The sequence below is a fragment of the Ornithorhynchus anatinus genome, chromosome 17, assembly GCF_004115215.2.
Source record: "Ornithorhynchus anatinus isolate Pmale09 chromosome 17, mOrnAna1.pri.v4, whole genome shotgun sequence".
Taxonomy (NCBI): Eukaryota; Metazoa; Chordata; class Mammalia; order Monotremata; family Ornithorhynchidae; genus Ornithorhynchus; species Ornithorhynchus anatinus.
In genome coordinates, this window is record NC_041744.1 from 43,423,394 (window position 1) to 43,444,174 (window position 20,781).

General features: G+C 42.8%; 1 protein-coding gene across 2 annotated transcripts; it reads left to right on the forward strand.

Moving 5' to 3' along the window:
- Positions 1-2,114: 2,114 nt before the first annotated feature.
- LOC114817792 (NKG2-D type II integral membrane protein-like) lies at positions 2,115-19,663 on the forward strand. Of its 2 annotated transcripts, XM_039914487.1 has the most exons (10): positions 2,115-2,551; positions 8,387-8,448; positions 10,647-10,739; positions 11,221-11,313; positions 16,637-16,696; positions 16,823-16,882; positions 17,258-17,409; positions 17,786-17,889; positions 18,416-18,445; positions 19,156-19,663. In XM_039914487.1, the coding sequence occupies exons 2-10, from the start codon at positions 8,409-8,411 to the stop codon at positions 19,274-19,276; spliced, it is 753 nt and encodes a 250-aa protein (XP_039770421.1). In that variant the 5' UTR covers positions 2,115-2,551; positions 8,387-8,408; the 3' UTR covers positions 19,277-19,663. The 2 variants fall into 2 exon arrangements, with proteins under 2 accessions (XP_039770421.1, XP_028937774.1); XM_029081941.2 differs by lacking the exons at positions 8,387-8,448; positions 10,647-10,739 and having other exon boundaries at positions 2,119-2,551.
- The last annotated feature ends 1,118 nt before the right edge of the window (positions 19,664-20,781 follow it).

Below are 20,781 nucleotides of genomic sequence, written 5' to 3' on the forward strand. Positions count from 1 at the left end.
TTTCTTTCACACAATTAATCAGCCAGATTAATGAGTATTTATTGAACACATACTGGAATGCAGAATATGTACTAGGCCCGTTGGGAGAATATAATGCAACTAGAGTAGGTAGACATAATCCACTACCTACAAGGAGTTTACAGATCTAGAGGACCAACAACAGCTCTTCTACAACCCCAAGTGCCCTTGGATTGTAGATGGAAGACGAGGAGATTGAAGCTGCATTCTCCCCAACCAATTAACTGTGGCTTCCTTTTAGTGACAATCATCACCAATCTTGTTGACCAGAGATGTAGTGTGGTCTGGTGGAGATAACACGCCCTGGAAGTCAGAAGGACCTAGGTTCTAATCCCACTTCTGGCACTTGCCCAGTGTGTGATCTTGGGAAAGTCACTTCATTTCTCTGTGCCTCAGTTACCTCATCTGTAAAACAGAGATTAAGATTGTGAGCCCCTTGTGGAACGTGGGCTGTGTCCAATCTGATTTTCTGGTATCCACCCCTGCACTAAGTAGAGTGTCTTGCACATAGTGCTTGACAAGTTATTATTATCAAATGCCATCAAGTGTTTCCAATTGATAATGACTCTAGGGATATATTTTCTCTAGAATGTCCTGTGTTCTGCCATAATTTGTGACCTTGCTAACAGTTCTTTCTTTATCGTTGTTATGGTTTTTAGCCATCTTGCTGCCAGTCTGCCTCTTCCACAGCTTCCTTGGACTTTTCCTAGCATCAGTGTCTTCTCCAGAGAAGAATACTCATGATGTGTCCAAAATATGCTAATCTAAGCTGAGTCTACTCAAATGGGTTACTTTGAAACCTGTTTGTTTTTTGGGGGGGCAGTCCATGGCATTCTCAAAAGCCTTCTCCAAAACCACATTTCAAAAGAGTAGTGCTCTTTCTAACCTGTTATTTTACTGTCCAGCTTTCACATCCATACACTGTCACTGGAAACACCGTAGAATTGACAATTTGAATATCTGTGGCTATTGTTACATCATCACATTTCACAATTTTTTCCAAACTCTTCAATTATTATTAATAATCTGGACAAAATGGTCCCTAATTCTTTTGTGTAATTAAAATTTTGACATATATACACTTCATCTCCAGATTTTCCTTTTACACCATAATTATAGAGAAGCAGCCGGCCTATTGGATAGAGCATGGGCTTGGGAGTCAGAAGGACACTGGGTTCTAACCCCAGCTCCACAGGTCTGCTGTGTGACCTTTGGAGAATCACTTAACTTCTCTATGCCTGAGTTACCTCATTTGTAATAGGGAATTAAGACTGTGAACCCCATGTGGTTCGGGGGTTGTATCCTCCACCACAGTGCTTAGTACAGTGCCTGACACATAGTAAGGGCTTGACAAATGCCCCACTTTTAATGTCTTCCCTTGCCAAGCCTCCATCCTTAATCTTAGGGCACTCTTCAGCCCCTGAGAGCCCATTTTTGGACAGAGATTGTCTATCGGTTGCCGAATTGTACATTCCAAGTGCTTAGTGGAGAGCTGTGCACACAGTAAGTGCTCAATAAATACCATTGAATGAATGAATGAATGAATGAAAGTGAGAGGGCTACAACCAGCTGTGGGATCTTCAGGTTTGTCCACAAGAGATCCAAACCTGAATGCTGGATTGCCTTGGGATGCTAAACTCTGAGCTGAATAGCCACTGGGCTGCATCTCTCAGGAAAATGCAGTAAATATGACCATAGTCAAGACCAGATATAGAAATGTTTTGACACAAGGTTGAAGGGTCTCAGAATGCCCATTTCCCTCTCCTCCTCTTCCTCCCACTACTTCAGACACACTAGTCAAGATCTTCAACCTCAGAGCTGAGCTGGAACTAAAAGGAGTGCAAGAAAAACCCCTTTACCTCCTTTCATCTACTGACAAATATACTTTCCCTTAGCTATTCAGAGGGCTATTTTTCCCCCTAGTAGGAAGATAAAGTCTCAGCACTGATAATCCGCAGCTTGACCTGACAAGGGACATGGCAGTTACACACATCACGACTCAGGTCACTGGACCTGATATGTAAGGGAGTGTGTGTCAGTAGGTGGCTGAACAACGATAGTGGAAAGAGATGACTGTGCCTACTGAAGAAATTAATTTCAGGTGCACTGATACTTTTCCTTTTTTCGATACTTACATCGACAGCTGTGCCAGGGCAGCAGCAAGCAAATCAGACCACCTGTCAGCCATCAAGCTTGGGGAGGGCTCAGCTACAGCGAACACATTCCTGTTGACCAGAGACACACTTTAAAATGAGATGGAAGGGCATAGCACACCATAGTTCTTTGCTAAGGGACATATCTGACAGTGGGGGTAGAGATTGTCATTTTCCAGGGTGACTCTTTCCAGGAAGTAATCACCACTTTGGATGGATACTCTCATAAATGTTATTAACTCCAAGGCTGAGAAACATCTGATTTATGAAGGTATAATGTAGGTTACAGTGCTGCCTACAACTTCTGGCCCTTAAATTCTGAATTTATTTTGAAGAAGGAAGTGTATACCTCCCTGAAGAGGGACTGAGAACAACAGCAGGTGAGAAAATATACTCTTTTCATCTTGGAGAAATGATTGGAGGCATCCAGGGTGGGGAAGGGAAGAGATGTTGGTTTAGGACTGACTCTGTTACTGCACATATTTGTTGTTTACTTGTTGCAGAATTCTCAAGTAGAAGTGATGCCAAGTGACAACACCTCAGGGTTGAGGCTGAGCTCATGTTTCCTCTGCTTCTGTAACTGCTTTGTGTCTGGAAACTTCCCTCGGGGGAGGGCGGGGCTGTCAGTTCCAACTAAATCTTCAAACAGCAGAGTCTGGATCGCTGCAGGGTGCTGGTCAGCAACACAGAAAGGATGATCCCAAAAAGCTCTGAACTAGTTCCCAATCTGCTTCTTAAATTCATTTTGGTAGAAATGCTTCACAAGGGAGGAATTCTTGTCAGGCTCTTCTGGGGTTTTCACATGCTCAGCAGCCGCTATAACTATCATGACTTTTAAACCTTCACACACAACCACAAGAAGATGGTTTAGCAGATGTAACAGAGGCTTGGGAGTCAGAAGAAACTGGGTGTCAATCCCTGCTCTGACATGTCTACTGTGTGACCTTGGGCAAGTCACTTCATTCCTCTAGGCCTTAGTTACCTCATCTGTAAAATGGGAATTAGAGTGTGAGCCCCATGTGGGACAGGGACTGTGTCCAACTGGATTAACTTGTATCTACCCCCAGTGCTAAGAATAGTATTTAGTATGTAAGAAGTGTCAAACACCATAATAATAATAATTATTATTATTGAGAACAACCCAGGAGGGAGAAACATCTGCCATACAGCTCACTGGAAAGCTCCCTCATACTAATGAAAAACTGCCTCTCAGAAATCAGTGGCATTCTGGTTTTAATATCAATGAATCACTATGAGAAACATCATGGTCTATGGAAACTACATAGGCTTGGGAGTCAGAGCACCTGAAATTTAATCCTGGTTTAACCATTTGACTGCTGTGTGACCCTGGGCAGATCATGTCAGTTCTCTGTGCCTCAGTTTCTACATCAGTAAAATGGAGATGAAAGAACTTGTTTTTCTTTCCTTCTAGTATAGGAATCCCATGAGGCACAGGGACTCTGTTTGACCTGATTATCTTGTACTTATTCTATTGTTTATTTCAGGGTCTAGCACACAGTAAGTGCTTAAACATGCAATCAATCATCAATTCTAAACCTCTAGGAGCCTATATTTTCATGTGTACAAAATACTGATCACATTTCCAATATTTGTGAACTTCCCAGTAGTAAAGACAGGCAATAGATGCCAAACTACCTGATATAAACTATGTCTAACACTTATGGAAATCATCTTTTTTTAGTATTGGCTCAGTGTTGTTAAGCCAAAGATTGGTCATGGTGGTGCCAATTATGGAGAATAAGCATATGAAGAATACTGAACATGTCCCCAAGGAGTACATCTATAAATAATTATTTAGTTCCTCTGACCAGAAAGTAGAAATGGAATTGGAGATCAAGAAAGATGGAAAAATTTGTTAAAATCCCTCCCAGTGGCACATGGAGAATAGAGAATGGCTGCTATAGTCCTAGATCTTCAAATCCCAATAATTAGGTGTGCTGTTTGAATCACAGGTGGGCCTTAAAGGAACAAGCAGTGTGTGTTTCAAAGTCTTCTATGCATCTTTCAAGAAACTCTCACAAAGAGGATTTTGCCAGTAATTCATATTCCTCTCCTGAAATTATACTCCAAACTCAGTTCTGGTAGCAGGCAGGATGTTCTCTATTAGATCATAAATTTCTGTCAACTTGGACCAATATGTAGTGTCCAAGGTTTTGTGATATTATTTACCACACAATAGAGCCTCCCCATGACCCCTCTTACCCCACTGTCCCAAATCCAGGATCTTTCATCATCCTAGCTTCCCAGTACAAATTTCTGTCCTTACTACGCAAATCCACCAGAAAACAGGTCATGTCACTGAACAAGAAATCAGTCACTTTTGATCATTCATTCAATAGTATTTAATGAGTGCTTCCTATGTGCAGAGCACTGTACTAAGTGCTTGAATGTACAATTCAGCAACAGAAAGACAATCCCTGCCCAATGATGAGATCACAGTCTAATGAGGGGAGACAGCAAAGCAAAACAGAACAAAACAAAAACAAGACATTACCACACTAAATAGAATCAAGGGGATGTACATCTTATTAATGGAATAAATAGGGTAATATATAATAATAATAATAATGTTGGTATTTGTTAAGTGCTTACTATGTGCCGAGCACTGTTCTAAGCGCTGGGGTGGACACAGGGGAATCAGGTTGTCCCACGTGGGGCTCACAGTCTTAATCCCCATTTTACAGATGAGGTAACTGAGGCACCGAGAAGTTAAGTGACTTGCCCAAAGTCACACAGCTGACAAATGGCCGAGCTGGGATTTGAACCCGTGACCTCTGACTCCAAAGCCCGTGCTCTTTCCACTGAGCCACGCTGCTTCTCAATATACAAATGAGGACAGTATTGAGGGGTGGGGGAGGAGCAGAGGGTGGGGTGGAGAGGGAGGGAGAGCAGAGGGGAAGAGGGCTCAGCTGAAGGGAGGTGAAGGGGGAGGAGCAGAGGGAGAAGGGGGAGCTCAGTCTGGGATGGCCTCTTGGAGGAGGAGAGCTCAGTAGGGCCCTGAAGAGGGGAAGAGAGTTAGTTTGGCGGAGGTGAGGAGGGAGGACATTCCAGGACAGTGGTAGAATGTGGGCCAGGGGTTGACGGTGGGATAGGCGTGAACGGGGGACAGTGAGAAGGTGAGCAGTTAGTTTACTCTGAGAAAGTTTTCTGTAAGCTGCAATCTTCCTAGAATCACAACATAGTAATTTTAGAACTGACATAAAGATCACAATCATAACTGATTGTTATGGCATTGAGGAACTACCTATGTGCTAAGGCCTGAGGTGGTCATAAGACTCTGTGATTAGTCAGAGTCCCTCTGCCACATGGTCCCATAATCTGCATTTTCCCTATTTTAGAGATGGTGACTCTGAGGTGCAGTGAAGTTGAGAGACTTGGCCAAGGACACATAGTAAGCCAGTGGCACAAGTGGGACTAGAGGATCTTCAACTCCAGGGAAGATGCAGTTTGGACAAACTCAGATTGCAATCAGAATTTCTTTCTATCGCTCCATTCCAGTGCCCAGATAACCTGTGCTTTTCTGTTTTCATTGAGGAATAGTCTCACATCCCAGAACTTCACTTTCCACATATACAGCCTGGTCTAATGAAAAAAAATTTAATACCAGCTCTGCCACTTACCTGTTGTTCGACCCCTGGGAGGTCACTTCTCTATGCCTCACTTCCATCATCTGTAAAATAGTATTAAGACTGTGAGTACCATCAGCTCCAACCTGATTAGGTTGTATCTACCTAATGAGTGCAACTCCCACCTTGGGTAAACAAAGTGTTAAATTTATTTAATGGCCTTTGGCATATTGCTTCTTGAGATTCCAGGCAGATAGGCTCAGAGCTCACATCTAACTGTTGACACACCTGCAGGAATCTGGTTGAGATTTCTTCTAAGAGCAGAAGACAATGGAACTGTAATAGTAAATTAGGGCCATTACATGTAACTGTCAACAAGCATAGCATAAAACTTGGTGGGGTAGGCTTTTGCTGCTGCTCACTGTCCTCCAAAGAGAAGGCAGAGAGTGATTCCAGGCTAAGGGATCTCTTAGGTCAGGGATGTCCATGCTGGTCAAACTCCTTAAGGACCTGAACCCGAGATGGGACTGATTACCTCGCAGTAGGCAAACTCTATGCCTGGATTAGTACGGTTTCATTTGTTGCTATAGCTGAATCTTTGCTTTTCAGTTGATTGCATGCTGTATATTAAAGCTTCTAGCTTCTGACTAACTTGAGGTGATCATTCCCTCCGAGGCCCGAGCACATGAACCCTCTAATATAATCTCGGGTAATGAGTTGGCCCCTTGGAACTCAACACTACCTCAGTGCTTAGAACACTTCCCGGTACAGAGAAAGAGCTTCACAAATATTCCAGTTGTTACTATTGAGAAGCAGCATGACTCAGTGGAAAGAGCCCGGGCTTGAGAGTCAGAGGTCACGGATCTTAATCCCAGCTCCGTCACTTGTCAGCTGTGCGACATTGAGCAAGTCACTTGACTTCTCTGGGCCTCAGTTCCCTCATCTGTAAAAGGGAGATTAAGACTGTGAGCCCCCCGTGGGACAACCTGATCACCTTGTATCCCTCCCCCAGTGCTTAGAACAGTGTTTCACACATAGTAAGTGCTTAAATGCCATCATTATTATTAGTAATATTATTACAATGGGTTTTCATTGCATTCCAAGCACTTAGTATACTGACTGCATCCAGTAAGTGCTCAATAAATACCAGTGATTGACTGATTCCATGGGTGAGAGAGCATCCATGCTAATGCTTCCGGGCAGCAGTATGGCCTACTGGAAAGATCAAGGGTTTGGGAATCACTGGTCTTGGGTTCTAATTCCGGCTCCTCACTTGTCTGCTGCATGACACTGGGCAAAACACTTAACTTGCCCTCTCATTATCCTCTCCTCCAAGAGGTCTTCCCTGGTTAAGCCCTCCTTTCCTCTTCTCCCACTCCTGTCTGCACCACCTGGAAGTATGCCCTTTATTTACCTCCCTCCCAGACTCACTCCACTTATGTACATTTCTGTAATTTATTTATATTAATGTCTGATTCCCCCTCTAGACTGTCAGATTGGTGTGGGCAGGAAGTGTGTCTATTTCACTGTTATACTGTACTCTTCCAAGAGCTTAGTACAATGTTCTACACAGAGTAAGCCCTCAATAAATATGATTGACTGTCTGACTTAATTTCTCTGTGCCCCAATTTCCTTATCTGTAAAATAGAGGTACTATTCCTCTTCTCCCTGCTACTTAAACTGGGAACCCCATATGGGAAAGGGACTGGATCGGAACTGATTATCTTGTATTCACCTCAGAATTTCATATAGTGCTTAGCACACAGTAAGTGCTTAACAGATACCACAGTTATTATGACCGTTGTATGTGGAGACTGGACTTCTGGCGAATTCCAAAGAATTGAACAGTGAAATTGCACCAGTTACCACACAGAGAGAAGCAGCGTGGCTCAGTGGAAAGAGCCTGGGCTTTGGAGTCAGAGGTCATGGGTTCTAATCCCAGCTCCGCCGCTTGCCAGCTGGGTGACTTTGGGCAAGTCACTTAACTTCTTAGTGCCTCAGCTACCTTATCGGTAAAATGGGGATTAAAAATGTGAGCCCCTCTTTTGGACAAACTGATCACCTTGTATCCCCCCAGTGCTTAGAACAGTGCTTTGCACATAGTAAGCGCTTAACATATGCCACCATTATTATTACTATTATTTCACTGGTAACCCAACATTACCAGCGAGGAAAGTGAGCATCAGCAAATCTGCCAAGGGGCAACTGGAGCTTTGGGCCTCCCCCAGGATGCCATAGAGAACGGTTGAGGCTGCAAGCTTCAGGCTGAACCAACAGAGTAAGTGGGAAGCTGGCTGTTTGCAAAGAGGCTGGAAGGCGGAAGAGCCTCCGGGGATATTCTTAACGGCAGATGGCTTTGCCAAGGTCTAAACGCCAATGGACAGCTCATCCCTTAGAAATAAATTTGAACCTTATCTGAAATAGGGAAACTTTACACTGTTTCAACCATATCCTCCTCATGCTGGCCTCTCACCGATCTGCAGGACTAGAGAATCGTACAGCATCACAGGAATTTCCTGTGTGGTTTCAACAAGAGCATTGAATAGTAAATGGTTTCTCTTCCCTGGACACATTTAGCCAATTTCTCACAGAAATAGCAGTTTATCTCTCTGTTTCTGGATTTACCAGGACTTTCAATACAGACTCCAGTATGACTAGCCCACTGAGTGGACTTTCAGACATCAAAACAGGTAATAATGATTAAAGTCTCACTGTTCCCCTTGTGAGAGGAGAAAATGGAACTGTTATTGCTCTTGACAGAGAATTTGGCAATGCGATTAAAAACTCCCGATGCCATAAATAAGGGGAGGGTTCGGGGAGAATTGTTTAAAAGGAATATGTTGTTGGCATAGAGCAGTAAGATTTGAGAAATGATCATGTTCCATTATTTAAGTGGTGATCAAGTAATATTAGGCTGAGAGAGTTCCTTATGAAGAAGGTTTAACATGTACTGAACTTTCCCTCTGTATTTTTTTTTTTAATTTAAGATTAGAGAAGCAATTAGCAGGCTATCACGATTTTCTTCAACTCTGAGGAATAGAGCAATGTGAGACAGTGAGTTGTGTCTGTGGAGTTGAATCTGTGGAGTTGAAATCTGTGGAGTTGAAAAGTGATGAGGAGAACAGGCTGGAAATTTGGACCTCAATGTTACATCCCCAGAATTTGAAATAAGTTCAAATAATAGCCTCGGGCAGATCCTGGAGAAAGAAGAGGAGGAACCAGGAGCAAGCTCTGAAGGTGACAACTCAGATTCCCTGGGCTGTCCAGTAACCAGAACCTGAAGAATGACTCTGGTGGAGCTGGTGTACCCAGTCAGTAAAGCCTAGAGAGAATCTCAATTCAGTCTGAGTTTTCTTGGGAAGGAAAAATCCCAGAACCTTCTAGGTTCCATAGTTTAATAGAAAATGTCAACCCTCAAACAATCTGATTTTAAAAGAACTATCATTATTCAATCAATTAATCAACATTTATTGTGCACCTTCTGTAAGCTGAGAACTGCAATAATTGCTAGAGCAATAACAAAAGAAGTTAGACTGTTTCCAATCTCAAGAAGCTGAGGGTCTAATGGGGAGAACATGCAGATGCAAAATATTTACTATTAATTGAAGACAAAGGATAAAAATACAACTGGGATATAAAATGTAAGGGAGTACAGTGCCTGGAACACTATAAGCACTTAACGATTACCATAAAGAAGGAAGGAAAAGGCGATAAGCGAATGAGTAAGTCTAGTACATAGATAAATGCTAAGGTTGGCTGGAAGAGAGGTGTTAAGGTGAATGTTGGGGTGATGTGGAATGGGGTTGTAGAATTTTAGGAGCAATCAATTCCAAAGCATATGGAATTTTAGGAGGGCTTCAGAAGTTGTGCAAAGTTTGGCAAAATTGAAGTGATTCCAACAGGGGAAAGGGCATGAAATTTGGGTTGAGGGCAAGAATGGGGAATGAAGAACACAGTAATGAGGTGAACTGGTGAGGAGATAAGAGCCAGAGGTAAAGAGTGCAGCTATGTAAGAAGTGAAAAATTGGGGGACAGTGGAGGAACAGGTGGTCAGAAGCATTGAGCTAAATGTAAAGGAAAATGGGTGACAAGGGTACAACTCCATAGCAGGAGAGCTCCCCATTTAGACTGTAAGGTCCCTGTGGGCAGGGAATGTGTCTACCAACTATGTTAAATTGCACTCTCCCAAGAGTTAGGTAAAGTGCTCTGCCCGTAGTAAATGTTCAGTGAATATGATTGATTGAGGGGACGAGCAGAAATCTACACAGAGCTCGTCTGTGTCTTGGCTTTCTCTCATCTCTGACTCTGTCTGGGCTCTGCAGAAGGGTTTTCTCTGGCCATTAATCCTTGGTCTAAAATTACTTATTTCCCATCTGCTGTTCAGAGACACTTTACCCAAGCCTTCTGTTTTCTCCCCCAATGTCACTGGAAGAAAGGAGGCAGCAATGTCAAAATTGGCATTTCCCCTTCTTGCAACAGTTTGTTATTCTCATCCTACCATTCACAGAAGAACTCCTGCAAAAAAATAAAATAAATGGTGAGTGCTTTAAAGTGCTGACTATGGGCCAAATATTAGACTAAGCGCTGTGGTAGATATGAGATAATCAGATCTGAAGCAGGTATTGTCCCATTTGGGGCTAAGTATCTGAGAGTGAGGGAGAACAGGTATTTGATCCCCATTTTACAGATGAGGAAACACAGCAGACAATGGCATAGCCAGGATTAGAATTCAGGTATCCAGATTCCCAGTATGCTGTTCTTTCCATGAGATCACGCTGCTTCTCTGAGAGAGTAAAGGTTCCACGTGTCCACACTTTCTGCCCTTGACACTGTCCTGTGTCATCACTTCACTCATTTCTGAATCATTCTGTGTTTCTCTACCTTTGAGACTTTCCCTTTTCCCCCTGGCGGATCTTTGCGGTGACTCTGGGGCAAGTCTTCATGGTGCTACTTGTGTCCATACAGCTTCTGCAAGAAAAATGTAAGTGTTGGGGAAGAACCTTTTAATAATCTGGGGGTTGTTGATCATTACATCATTGGCTGAGGATTAATGAGGACAGTCAGCAAAACATTTGAGAGAAAAAGCCACCACTCCTATCCTTCAGGGGTCAATGAGAAGATGACCCCTTCCTCATTCCTTAGATCCTTTACATTTTAATTCCATTAGTAACTCAGGGCAGGGGACATGTTTGACTATCACACATTGTTTGAAGAGATATCTTCCATCCACACCTTCTACTGCTTATGGAATGGATGTCTGGATTAGGAAAATGGTGTGATATGAAGGAGGTTAAATGGTGCATTGTTTGACAAGCTATGGAATGATAGAGAAGAACTGAAGTGAAGTCTGGAAATGGAGAAAGAAATGAATTGTTCCATATATTGATTGAGTTTGGGGGGTAGACGGATAGGAGGAATCCAGTACCAAAATTTCCCATAAACACTGGTTTGCTTCTAAGCAGTGATGTCAACGTTGGAATCATCTAATTCTGCTGATCCTCACTTCTTAGTAACTCTGAGAAAAGGAGCTTCTCCAAACAATTGGGAGCAGACTGGTAAGCACAAGCACTGTGCAGCCCAGCAGCCATCCTGGAGGGGTTCAGAGTTGGAAAAGGTTTTGTCTGACTACAGTGTACAGGGTAATGTTGGGGCCAGAGCTCAGAGCCCAAGCCTTCTTCCCTCCCTGCAAGATACTTCAGGCACTGCAGACAAGTCCTAAGTGAGAACTCTCCTCGCCGCCATCTTATATCATGAGTCCCAACTGAGATGTTTGTCCTGCCTGGCCTCCCCCAGGCTGCTAAATAGTCACCTCTCCCAGATTCCTGGTCCTCTGGGGCAGATCTGCAGATTCACCTCCCACACTTGGCAGCCCTAATTAACCGGGAGCTCCTAGTGGCTCAGGCACTCGCTGACGAGGTCATGGGTTCCAATCCAAGCTCTGCCACTTATCTGCTGTGTGACCTTGGGCAAGTCACTTAACTTCTCTGTGCCTCAGTTACATCACTTGTCAAATGGGGATAGGGACTATGAACATTCCCATTTGCTTGTATCCACCCCCAGTACTTAGTACAGTGGCTGGCAAATAGTAAGTACTTAACAAATATCATAATCATTATTAAGTTCAAAGTTAAATTAAACCATCACTGTATGCAGAGTAGAGTGCGTGGCTCAGTAGAAAGAGTACAGGCTTGGGAGTCAGAGGCCATGGGTTCAAATTCTGACTCCACTTGTCAGCTGTGTGACTTTGGACAAGTCACTTAACTTCTCTGTGCTTCACTTGCCTCATCTGTAAAATGGGGATTAAGACTGTGAGCCCCAAGTGGTACAACCTGATTACCTTGTAATCTCCCTAGTGCTTAGAACAGAACTTGGGACATTGTGCTTAAATACTATCATTATCATTATCATTCCATGCTTAGCCTAATCAAAAGGGGTAAATGAATACATGCACACTCGATCGTGTGCACACCAACACACACACCTATTATCTACCCATCTGACTGTTTTCCCCAAGTTTGTATAGATGATCCCACATCAGAGGAGTTGAAGGAGTCCGGCTCCCCGCAACATGTCTTCCTGGTTTAAGTCTTAGGTGTTTCCTGGCAGCCATAGTATGTGTCTCAGTGCATTTCTTAGATGGTTTTGCCTCTGACCAAGGGAACCAGTTCTTTCCCCGTTTTATCAGTTGCTTCAGGGGGGTTGAAGTGGGTGTTCCAGATTCACAGCGGCTGGGGAATGACTACCCCTCCCCTGGCTCCTAGCCCCAGGCTTATCCCACAGTCTTTTTCCTGCCTGTCAGCAGGGCAATTTAGTTCCTTTTCAAACTCCTCTGCGAGACAATTTCTGGGAGACCTTAGTAACAAAAGAGTGAAGAGGCTTCCAGTGAGCAGCCGATGACCTATGCAGAGATGAAAAATTCCAAGCCTTTGCAACAGCAGCACAGAAAATCTAAGATCAGCCCAGAGGACCAGAGCAGCAAGTGACCTACTTGTAGATGAAAAATTCCAAGCTTTCTTGGCAGCAGCACTGAAAATCTAAGAACATTCCAGACAAAGGACCAGAGAAGCAGGTGACCTACACAGAAGTGAAAAATGTGAAGCCCTCTCAGCACCATCAACACAGAAGATAAAAGGATGTCAAGAACACAGGTCTTGAAAATGATCAGCAAATGACCTACACAGACCTCAAGCTGCTTAGTCACAGTTACCTGCACCATACATTGAAGGCTTTTAATAATAATAATATTGGTATTTGTTAAGCACTTACAATCTGCCAAGCACTGTTCTAACTGCTGGGGTAAATACAAGGTTATCAGGTTTTCCCATGTGGGGATCACAGTTTTCATCCCCATTTAACAGATGAGATAACTGAGGCCCAGTGAAGTTAAGTGACTTGCCCAAGGTCACATAGCTGACAAGTGGTGGAGCCAGGATTAGATTTTACTATTCTCCTTGCCATGACTAGGGTCCGTCAGTCAGTTGTATTTATTGACCATTTACTTCATGTGGAGCACTGTACTAAGTCCTTGGGAGAGTGTAGTAGAATATTCCCTGTCCACGATGAGCTTACAGTCTAGTGGAGGAGACAGGCTTTGAAGGTGGGGAGAATAATTTTCTGTCAGATATGAAGAGGGAGGGCATTCCAAGCCTTAGGTAGGACATGGGAGGGAGGTCAGCAGAGAAAAAGATGAAATCTAGGTTGGCATTAGAAAAGCAAACTATGCAGGCTAGATTGTAGTAGGAGAATAGGGAAATGAGGTAAGGAGGGTCAAAGTGATTGGGTGCTTTTAAAGCTGATGGTAAGGAGTTTCTGTTTGATAAAGAGGTGGATGGGAAACCACTGGAGGTTCTTGAGTAGTGGGGAAACATGGCTTGAACGATATTGTAGAAAAATGATCCAGGCAGCAGAGTAAAGTATGGACTGATGTAGGGGGAGACAGGAGGCAGAGAGATCAGCAAGGAGGCAGATAGAGTGATAAAGGTGGAATAGGATAAGTGCTTGGATTAACATGGAAGCAGTTTGGATGGAGAGAAAAGGGAGGATTTTAGTGATGTCTGAAGGTATAACTGACAGGATTTAGCGATGGATTGAATACGTGGATTGAATGAAAGAGAGGAGTCAAGGATAACTGCTAGGTTACGGGCTTGTGTGAAAGGAAGGATGGTGGTGCCATCTATAGTGATGGAAAAGTCAGAGTAAGGATGGTATTTGGTTGGAAAGATAAGGATTTCTGTTTTAGGCATGTTAAATTTGAGGTAATGGCAGGATATCCAAGTAAAGATGTCTTGAAGGCTGAAGAAATCTGAGAATGCAGAGAGAGGGAGAGAGATCAGGGCAGGAGATGTATCTTCCACTTTGCACAATTGAATGAAGAAATCAGTGAGATGAAAGGAAGAATCTTCAAGTGACAGAATAGAAAATTGATTGGTCCTGTTTGGTACTTTGACGACTTGCTCCTGGTAAACCATGGAATGACTGTCTTCCCACATGACTCTCACTGGGGCCAAAATTATTGCCTTGTTCTGGAACAAGTTTCTCAATCTTAACTTGGGGGAATTGGGCTTGTTCTTGTTCTTGCTCTTTGCTTTCTCTGACCGTCATCCTGCTCATCATCTCCTTGGCCCTCTCTGTCAGATTCCCTGTTCCCTCCGTGGAGGCTCATTGCTGGGACTCTGAGTGTCCTGTGTCTTGGGCTGGTGGCCACTGTGGCCACTATGGCTCTTTGGGTTTTCAAGCGTGAGTAATTGGAGAATGAAATAATGTGTTGGATAATGATCTGACGTGGAAGTTCTTTACTTTGAAACCACTGACTTTGCAGGGTTTTATGGTTAAATGACCTCTTTCATGCATGAGAAAAAGCTGTGGTTAAATCTTTCAGCTCATTAGAGTGATACTAGTCAATCTTCCACTAATGAAATCAGTTTTACTAAAGTGGCCTGAAAGAGGTAAAACCTATTCCAAAGGCCTAATCGTATAGTCCCCAGGATGGAAGGGACTCGAGCAGGTCTCTCATCTTGGAGCAAGGTCTCAGTTACACGAGTTGAAGAAGGAGACCTGTCCTATTTATGAAGTCTGCCAGCTGAGGCGATCGGACAGGCATCCCCCTTAGTCTGTAAGCTTGTTGTGGGCGTGGAGTATGTCTATCAAATCTCTTATATCAAGCATTTCTCCCAATTGCTAACTACAGTACTCTCCACATAGTAAGCCCTGAATAAGAACCATTGAGTAATTAATCCTTTCTGATCAATCCCTATATGCCATTTCCAATTAAACCTGTGTGTAAACATGCTGTCATGGTGACTGTCATTACCCAGTGATGTCATTTTCAATCAAGTGGGAAGGTACACCACAGGGAGAAGATACGATCCCCACCCTCAAGATCTTGCAATCTCTAAGAGCCAGAAGGAGAATCAATACTATTTGTAAAGAGTTTCGAGAAGACGTTTCCAAATTCGTCCTCTGTGCTCACTCCAATAATTTTCATTTCAAATATAATTCATATCTACTGTGGCAGTGTCTCCCGATAACTGGTTACGTAACTTTAACTTTTGTTGCCATGCTAACCACACTGATAATCCTCGTTATTTTTTTTAACCTTTCCAAATAAGGACTAACAGAAATATTTTCCATATGAGCAGCTGAAGAAGGTAGGTAACATTTGTTAGTTGCCCTGGATGTTAGCCTGGTGCAGTTTGGTCAGAGAAATTTCAAATGCCTTTGATGATGATGCTAATGGTGGTTTTTCTTAAGCCTTTACTATGTGCCATACTTTGAAATAAGCTCTGGGGTACATAGAAGATGGTCTGGTCATACACAGTTCCTTTACAATCATCAGCTTTATTTTCTAATCAAAACTATGTGCCAATATACATAAATCTATATGCAAATAAAATATATACACACATATATGTACACATGTATATGGCATAGATTTATAAGTATATAATATATACATATTTGTATGTGTGTATGTATATATATAAACATATGCATACTACTTTAATTGTAATAGCAATTGTTGAGATGGTAAATGTAGATAATGATATTTGTGTATGTCCAATAATTAGGATTGTCAATATCCCACAATTCTGGAAACAGTGGAAAAAATACAGTAGAAACTGTATAAATCTGAAAAAAACAGAAGGGTACGAAACATAAAGAAACAGATTTTCTGCTTGCTGGACAGATATCCACAGAGTGTCATTTAAAGAGAAGCAGCGTGGCGCAGTGGAAAGAGCATGGGCTTTGGAGTCAGGGCTCATGAGTTCGAATCCCAGCTCTGCCACTTGTCAGCTGTGTGACTGTGGGCAAGTCACTTAACTTCTCTGTGCCTCAGTTCCCTCATCTGTAAAATGGGGATTAAGACTGTGAGCCCCACGTGGGACAACCTGATTCCCCTGTGTCTACCCCAGCGCTTAGAACAGTGCTCTGCACATAGTAAGCGCTTAACAAATACCAACATTATTAAAGTGGGGAAGTCTCTCCAGAAGTGTGTACCAACACCTCAATATGTAAACTACCCCTGGCCAAAAAACTATGGCATCTAGTCCTTATCCAAATGTTAAACATTAGTGTCCTGGTTTCATTCATTAAAGTTTAACACTTGGATAAGAACCAGATGCCATAGTTTTTTTCCTGTAAAAAAAAGTATCCCTCCACATTAGACCGTGACCCCTTGTGAGGCAGAAAATGAGTCCAACCTAATCATCTGGTATCCAACCCAGGCTGGTACATAGTAAGTGTTTAACAGATACTCTTGTTGTTTTAATTATTAATAGTATTATTATCATTATTACCTTGTTGCTCTAAGCATTTTTAAGCATTTATCATACTTAAACACATCAAAGCTAATAACCATTTTAATAATCATTTCCAAAGCACCATCCAATCTTGGAGCTCAAAGTGCTTCTTCATTGTCCTCCACAGACCCCAGTACAGGTAAGTCCTGTCTTTCAGCAACCTTAATGTTTATTATTAGTAGTAATTTGTTGCTCAAAACTATTTTTAATTATTGACCATGTTTAACCACAGCAAAGTTAATAACCATTTAAATAATTTCCATAGCACTGTCCACTCCTGGAGCTCAAAGCACTCCTTCACTGCCCACAACAGGCTCGGGTACAGGTAGGTTCTTTCAGCGACCCTAATATGGTCAGAGATGGAGTTGTGGTGACAGCCGAGAATCCAGAATTTTTCAATGCCAGCCAATTTCTCAGATTAATTCCTAACCTCTGTGTATAAACATTCATCTCACTCCTCATACCTTCCCTTCCTACTGGGATGAAGTTGGAGTGGGTTAGTTCAGTAGATGCCAGTAAAATGTTTCACATTGTCCACACGCAATTATACCATAACCCATATCTCTGCCAGATTTTCAGAGGAGGGTGGTTCTGATTTCTTCCTGGGAGGAGAGAGGATTTGGCTGGGGGTGTGACTCTAAGAACAGTCTAATGATGATACGCTTCTCCCCTCAGGAATTGATATAATTTCTCATCCTAGATTGTTCCTGCTCTCCCTGCCCAGGGAATTGGGTTCAGTTCAGCATGAGTTGTTACCAGTATTCTGCTGAAAAGGAACCTTGGAAGGAGAGTCAGCAGGCCTGCAAGTCCCAGAACTCCACCCTCTTGCACATAGATGGCCTGAGAGAGCTGGTATACGTCCATACCTTATTCATTTATATTAATGTATGTCCACCTCACTAGACTGTAAGGTCATCGTAGGCAGGGCACATTTCTAACAACTCTGTCGTATTGTGCTATCCCAGGCACTGAGCAGAATGTGCTGCACATATGCACACAGTAAGCACTCAATTAATACCCTTGCTTGAATGAATAATTCATATTCCCTCTCCCTGAATTGGTTGGCTTTTACCCTGGCATCTGGGGGGAAGCTGTTCTGGTTCAAGTAGGAAGAATGTGACTGTCCAGATGTGGGTATCACTGAGGGAGCCAATGAGAAAAGTGGATTTGCTTGTGCCTTTCCATGGTGGAGAATTAAATTTCCTCCTGTGTTCCTGAATTCCTACAGAATTTCTTCAAATTCTTCCAACTTTCTGGATGGATTGGACTATCCCGTACTGGACCTGATAGTTCTTTGAAGTGGGAAGATGAAACGACTTATACCAGAAATTTGTAAGTCTCTCCTCAGTAGCAGGTTTTACCCTTGACCTGCCCTACTAAGCTGCCTATCAACACTTGGACTCTGGGACAAAGGAGGAACTCTGGGGTCTGACCTCTGGGTTGGAGTGACAATCGGACAGGCAACGATATTATTGGTTTCCTGCATAGCCGCGATTGTCTCCAGCCCCAGAGGGGACAGTGCCCTTGATCCCATAAAATTCCACGGGGATTTTCCTCAGTTCCCTGTGTCTCTCTCATTCACCCTTTCAGCTTCCAGAGATCAAAGTCTCAACCATCAATTTTGCAGTATAGGGTCCAAACAACATACATGCAAGGCTCATTTGGTTCCATAAGTAGAACTCAATTCCTCTGGGCATTTCCCACAATGTAAATGTCTGTATATTCTCCCTAGTGTCCTCTACTCCACTGAATTCCCAGTTCAAACATGACAAATCATCTTGAAACAAAGATTTACTTGGACACTCCCCTGATATTTTTCCCACTAAGATGAACCCTTTCCATGTGCCTCATTTTTCAGAGATAAATTGAAGAGTGCCCTACACAAGAGGTGAAGAGGAAGTCACAACCTTTTCTGATGTGAAATAATTAGTACTCGGTTATGATCTTTTGTTAAATCTTTACAATGTGCCAAGTATTGTATTAAGCACTGTAGTAGGTAGAGGTTGTTGGGTCAGATACAATCCATATCCCCCATGGGGCTCATAGCCTAGAGAAGAGGGAGATCAGGTATGGAATCCCCATTTCTCAGATGAGAAAACTGAGACACAGAGACGTTCAGGTGACTTTCCCAAAGTCACACAGCAGGCAAGTGAAATAGCTGGAATTAGAACCCAGGTCTTCTGACTTCTCAGTTCATAATCTTTGTGCAATTTTCATTTTCTTCCTTGAACCTCCCTTTGGACAGTCTCCCTGAGAAATCCCCCATTCAGAAATCTGTGGAATCCCATTTAAAATTACCTGATTCCTGCTTCCTATGGTCTGTCATGTATGCATGTCTCTGTGTATTTTGCTAAGAAATTTGGACTGGGACTGGTTAGGCCTAAGGTTAGAAAATTTAACTGTGCAGTGGTTGTTCTAAAGAGGTAGACACCAGGCAGAGAGACCAGGGGCGTTAGGGGAACAGTTGGGCACTCAAGGGTGCCCATTCCACAGGGGAAATCGGGAGCTTGATTTCCGGGTAATTTAACCCTTCACAGTAAGCATTATTTCTGAATGCAGAGGTATGTGACTGAAATTTCTTTACTTTTTTTTCTTTAGTCTCTCCTTCACCAAAGAAAGAAAGGGTGGAGATTGTGCATTATATTTAAATGAAAAATCAATAAGTATGGAAGATTGTGCAATCGGGAAACTGCATATCTGTGAGCGCCAGGTAGTGTAATCTCTTTCCCCGGAATCCAATGACCCACCACCTCCTGGAGCATCCTCTGCACAGAGACTTGGTGAAATATTCACAGACTCCTCATCGCTTCAGTCTTCAGACACTATTTCTAGGTGTATTTTTTCTGTCTTCCTTGTCTGGCATCACTGAAACCATCAGCACAGCAGCTACATGGGACTGAAGGAAGCAGATTAAGAGAGAGAGAGAGAGAGAGAGAGGCAGAAGCACCACTGACCCCATCACCTTGGAATTTTTTTTCATCCCATTAGCATTCCCTCTATCACTAACTTAAGTTAAAAAAAAAAAAACACTGTAAAGAAATGAATTTCCCAATGGTGGATTACTAAACTCTTTGCCATTTTAATAAATTATCCCTCTAGACTGTAAGCTCACTGTGGGGAGGGAATACGTCCATTCTATTGTTATATTATACTCTCCCACTTAGTAAAATGTTTAGCACACAGTAAACGCTCAATAAATACAACTGATTGAGGAAAGTTCAAATTCATGCCCTACTCTTCCAGGAAGCCCAACCCCAATGAGGGGAAAAGATGACGATTAGTAAAATGGAACCTCACACAACTTCCACAGTTGGGATTAGAACCAGATGTATTGTCTGTGTTCATATACATGGGGTCGTTGAAGAATAAAAAGATGCTTCAGCAGAGGTAAATTGCAACCCAGGTCTCCAGGAACGCTGCAGCCTAAACCAAGCATCTTAGACTGTTTGGCCACACTACCGATATTTAATATTATGTGGGGCATTTCTTAAGCCAAAAATGGGCTACTCCAGGATCTCTGCTTCAAGGAACTGCTGACAATGATAGACTACTGCTGGGTTTAGAAAATGAGAAAAGGGAAGCATAGAAATGTCATGTTGAATCAGTTCGGGAATAAATCACCAAGGATTAACTTTGGTCCTAGGTAATGTCTGTTCAAATACCCCATCATCAAATGATGATGATGATGGAGGATTACACTTAGGGAAAGATCCAGGGAAGCAATTGATGCTGTACAGCAATAGAATCCATGTTTCTGGAGGAGTCATGAGGTGCTGTCTTCCTAGTGGTTAAGGAAGGAAGGCAACACAGCAATTCCATTAACAGCATCCTTAAACCATCAAATGTCACTGAACAAGCACATTTATTTTTTGCGTTTTTTCTCCCAAATTCAGTAAGCGTAAAATTTCTCAGGCTACAGCAAGCATTCCTCCATGGTTCCAGGAGGAAAGCTTTTAAAAAGGAGAACCCTGGGGTTCCATTTGTAGGAAATGGGATTGAGCAGATGGTAGAGACAGATATCCTGGACAGCTCTCCAATTTTCCTCCCAGTGACATTCAGCAGGCCTCATCCCTTTAACTCACACTTTCACCATCACCCCTATCAAGTGGGAAAAAATGTGACTTGTCTTGCTTCACATTAAGCAACCTGCGTAACACTTTCCATTTTCAGTTTCAGATGACTGGCATTTTTCTGTGGGTTTTCTCTGGATTTTCATGTACTAAC

Excerpts from the sequence above, each read along its gene's own strand:
- LOC114817792 (XM_039914487.1), top strand. The coding sequence starts at position 8,409 with ATGACTAGCCCACTGAGTGGACTTTCAGACATCAAAACAG. Across the intron at positions 11,314-16,636 it reads AAACAATTGGGAGCAGACTG|CACCATCCAATCTTGGAGCT; the intron begins GTAAGCACAAGC and ends TCATTTCCAAAG. Across the intron at positions 17,410-17,785 it reads TAGATGGCCTGAGAGAGCTG|AATTTCTTCAAATTCTTCCA; the intron begins GTATACGTCCAT and ends GAATTCCTACAG.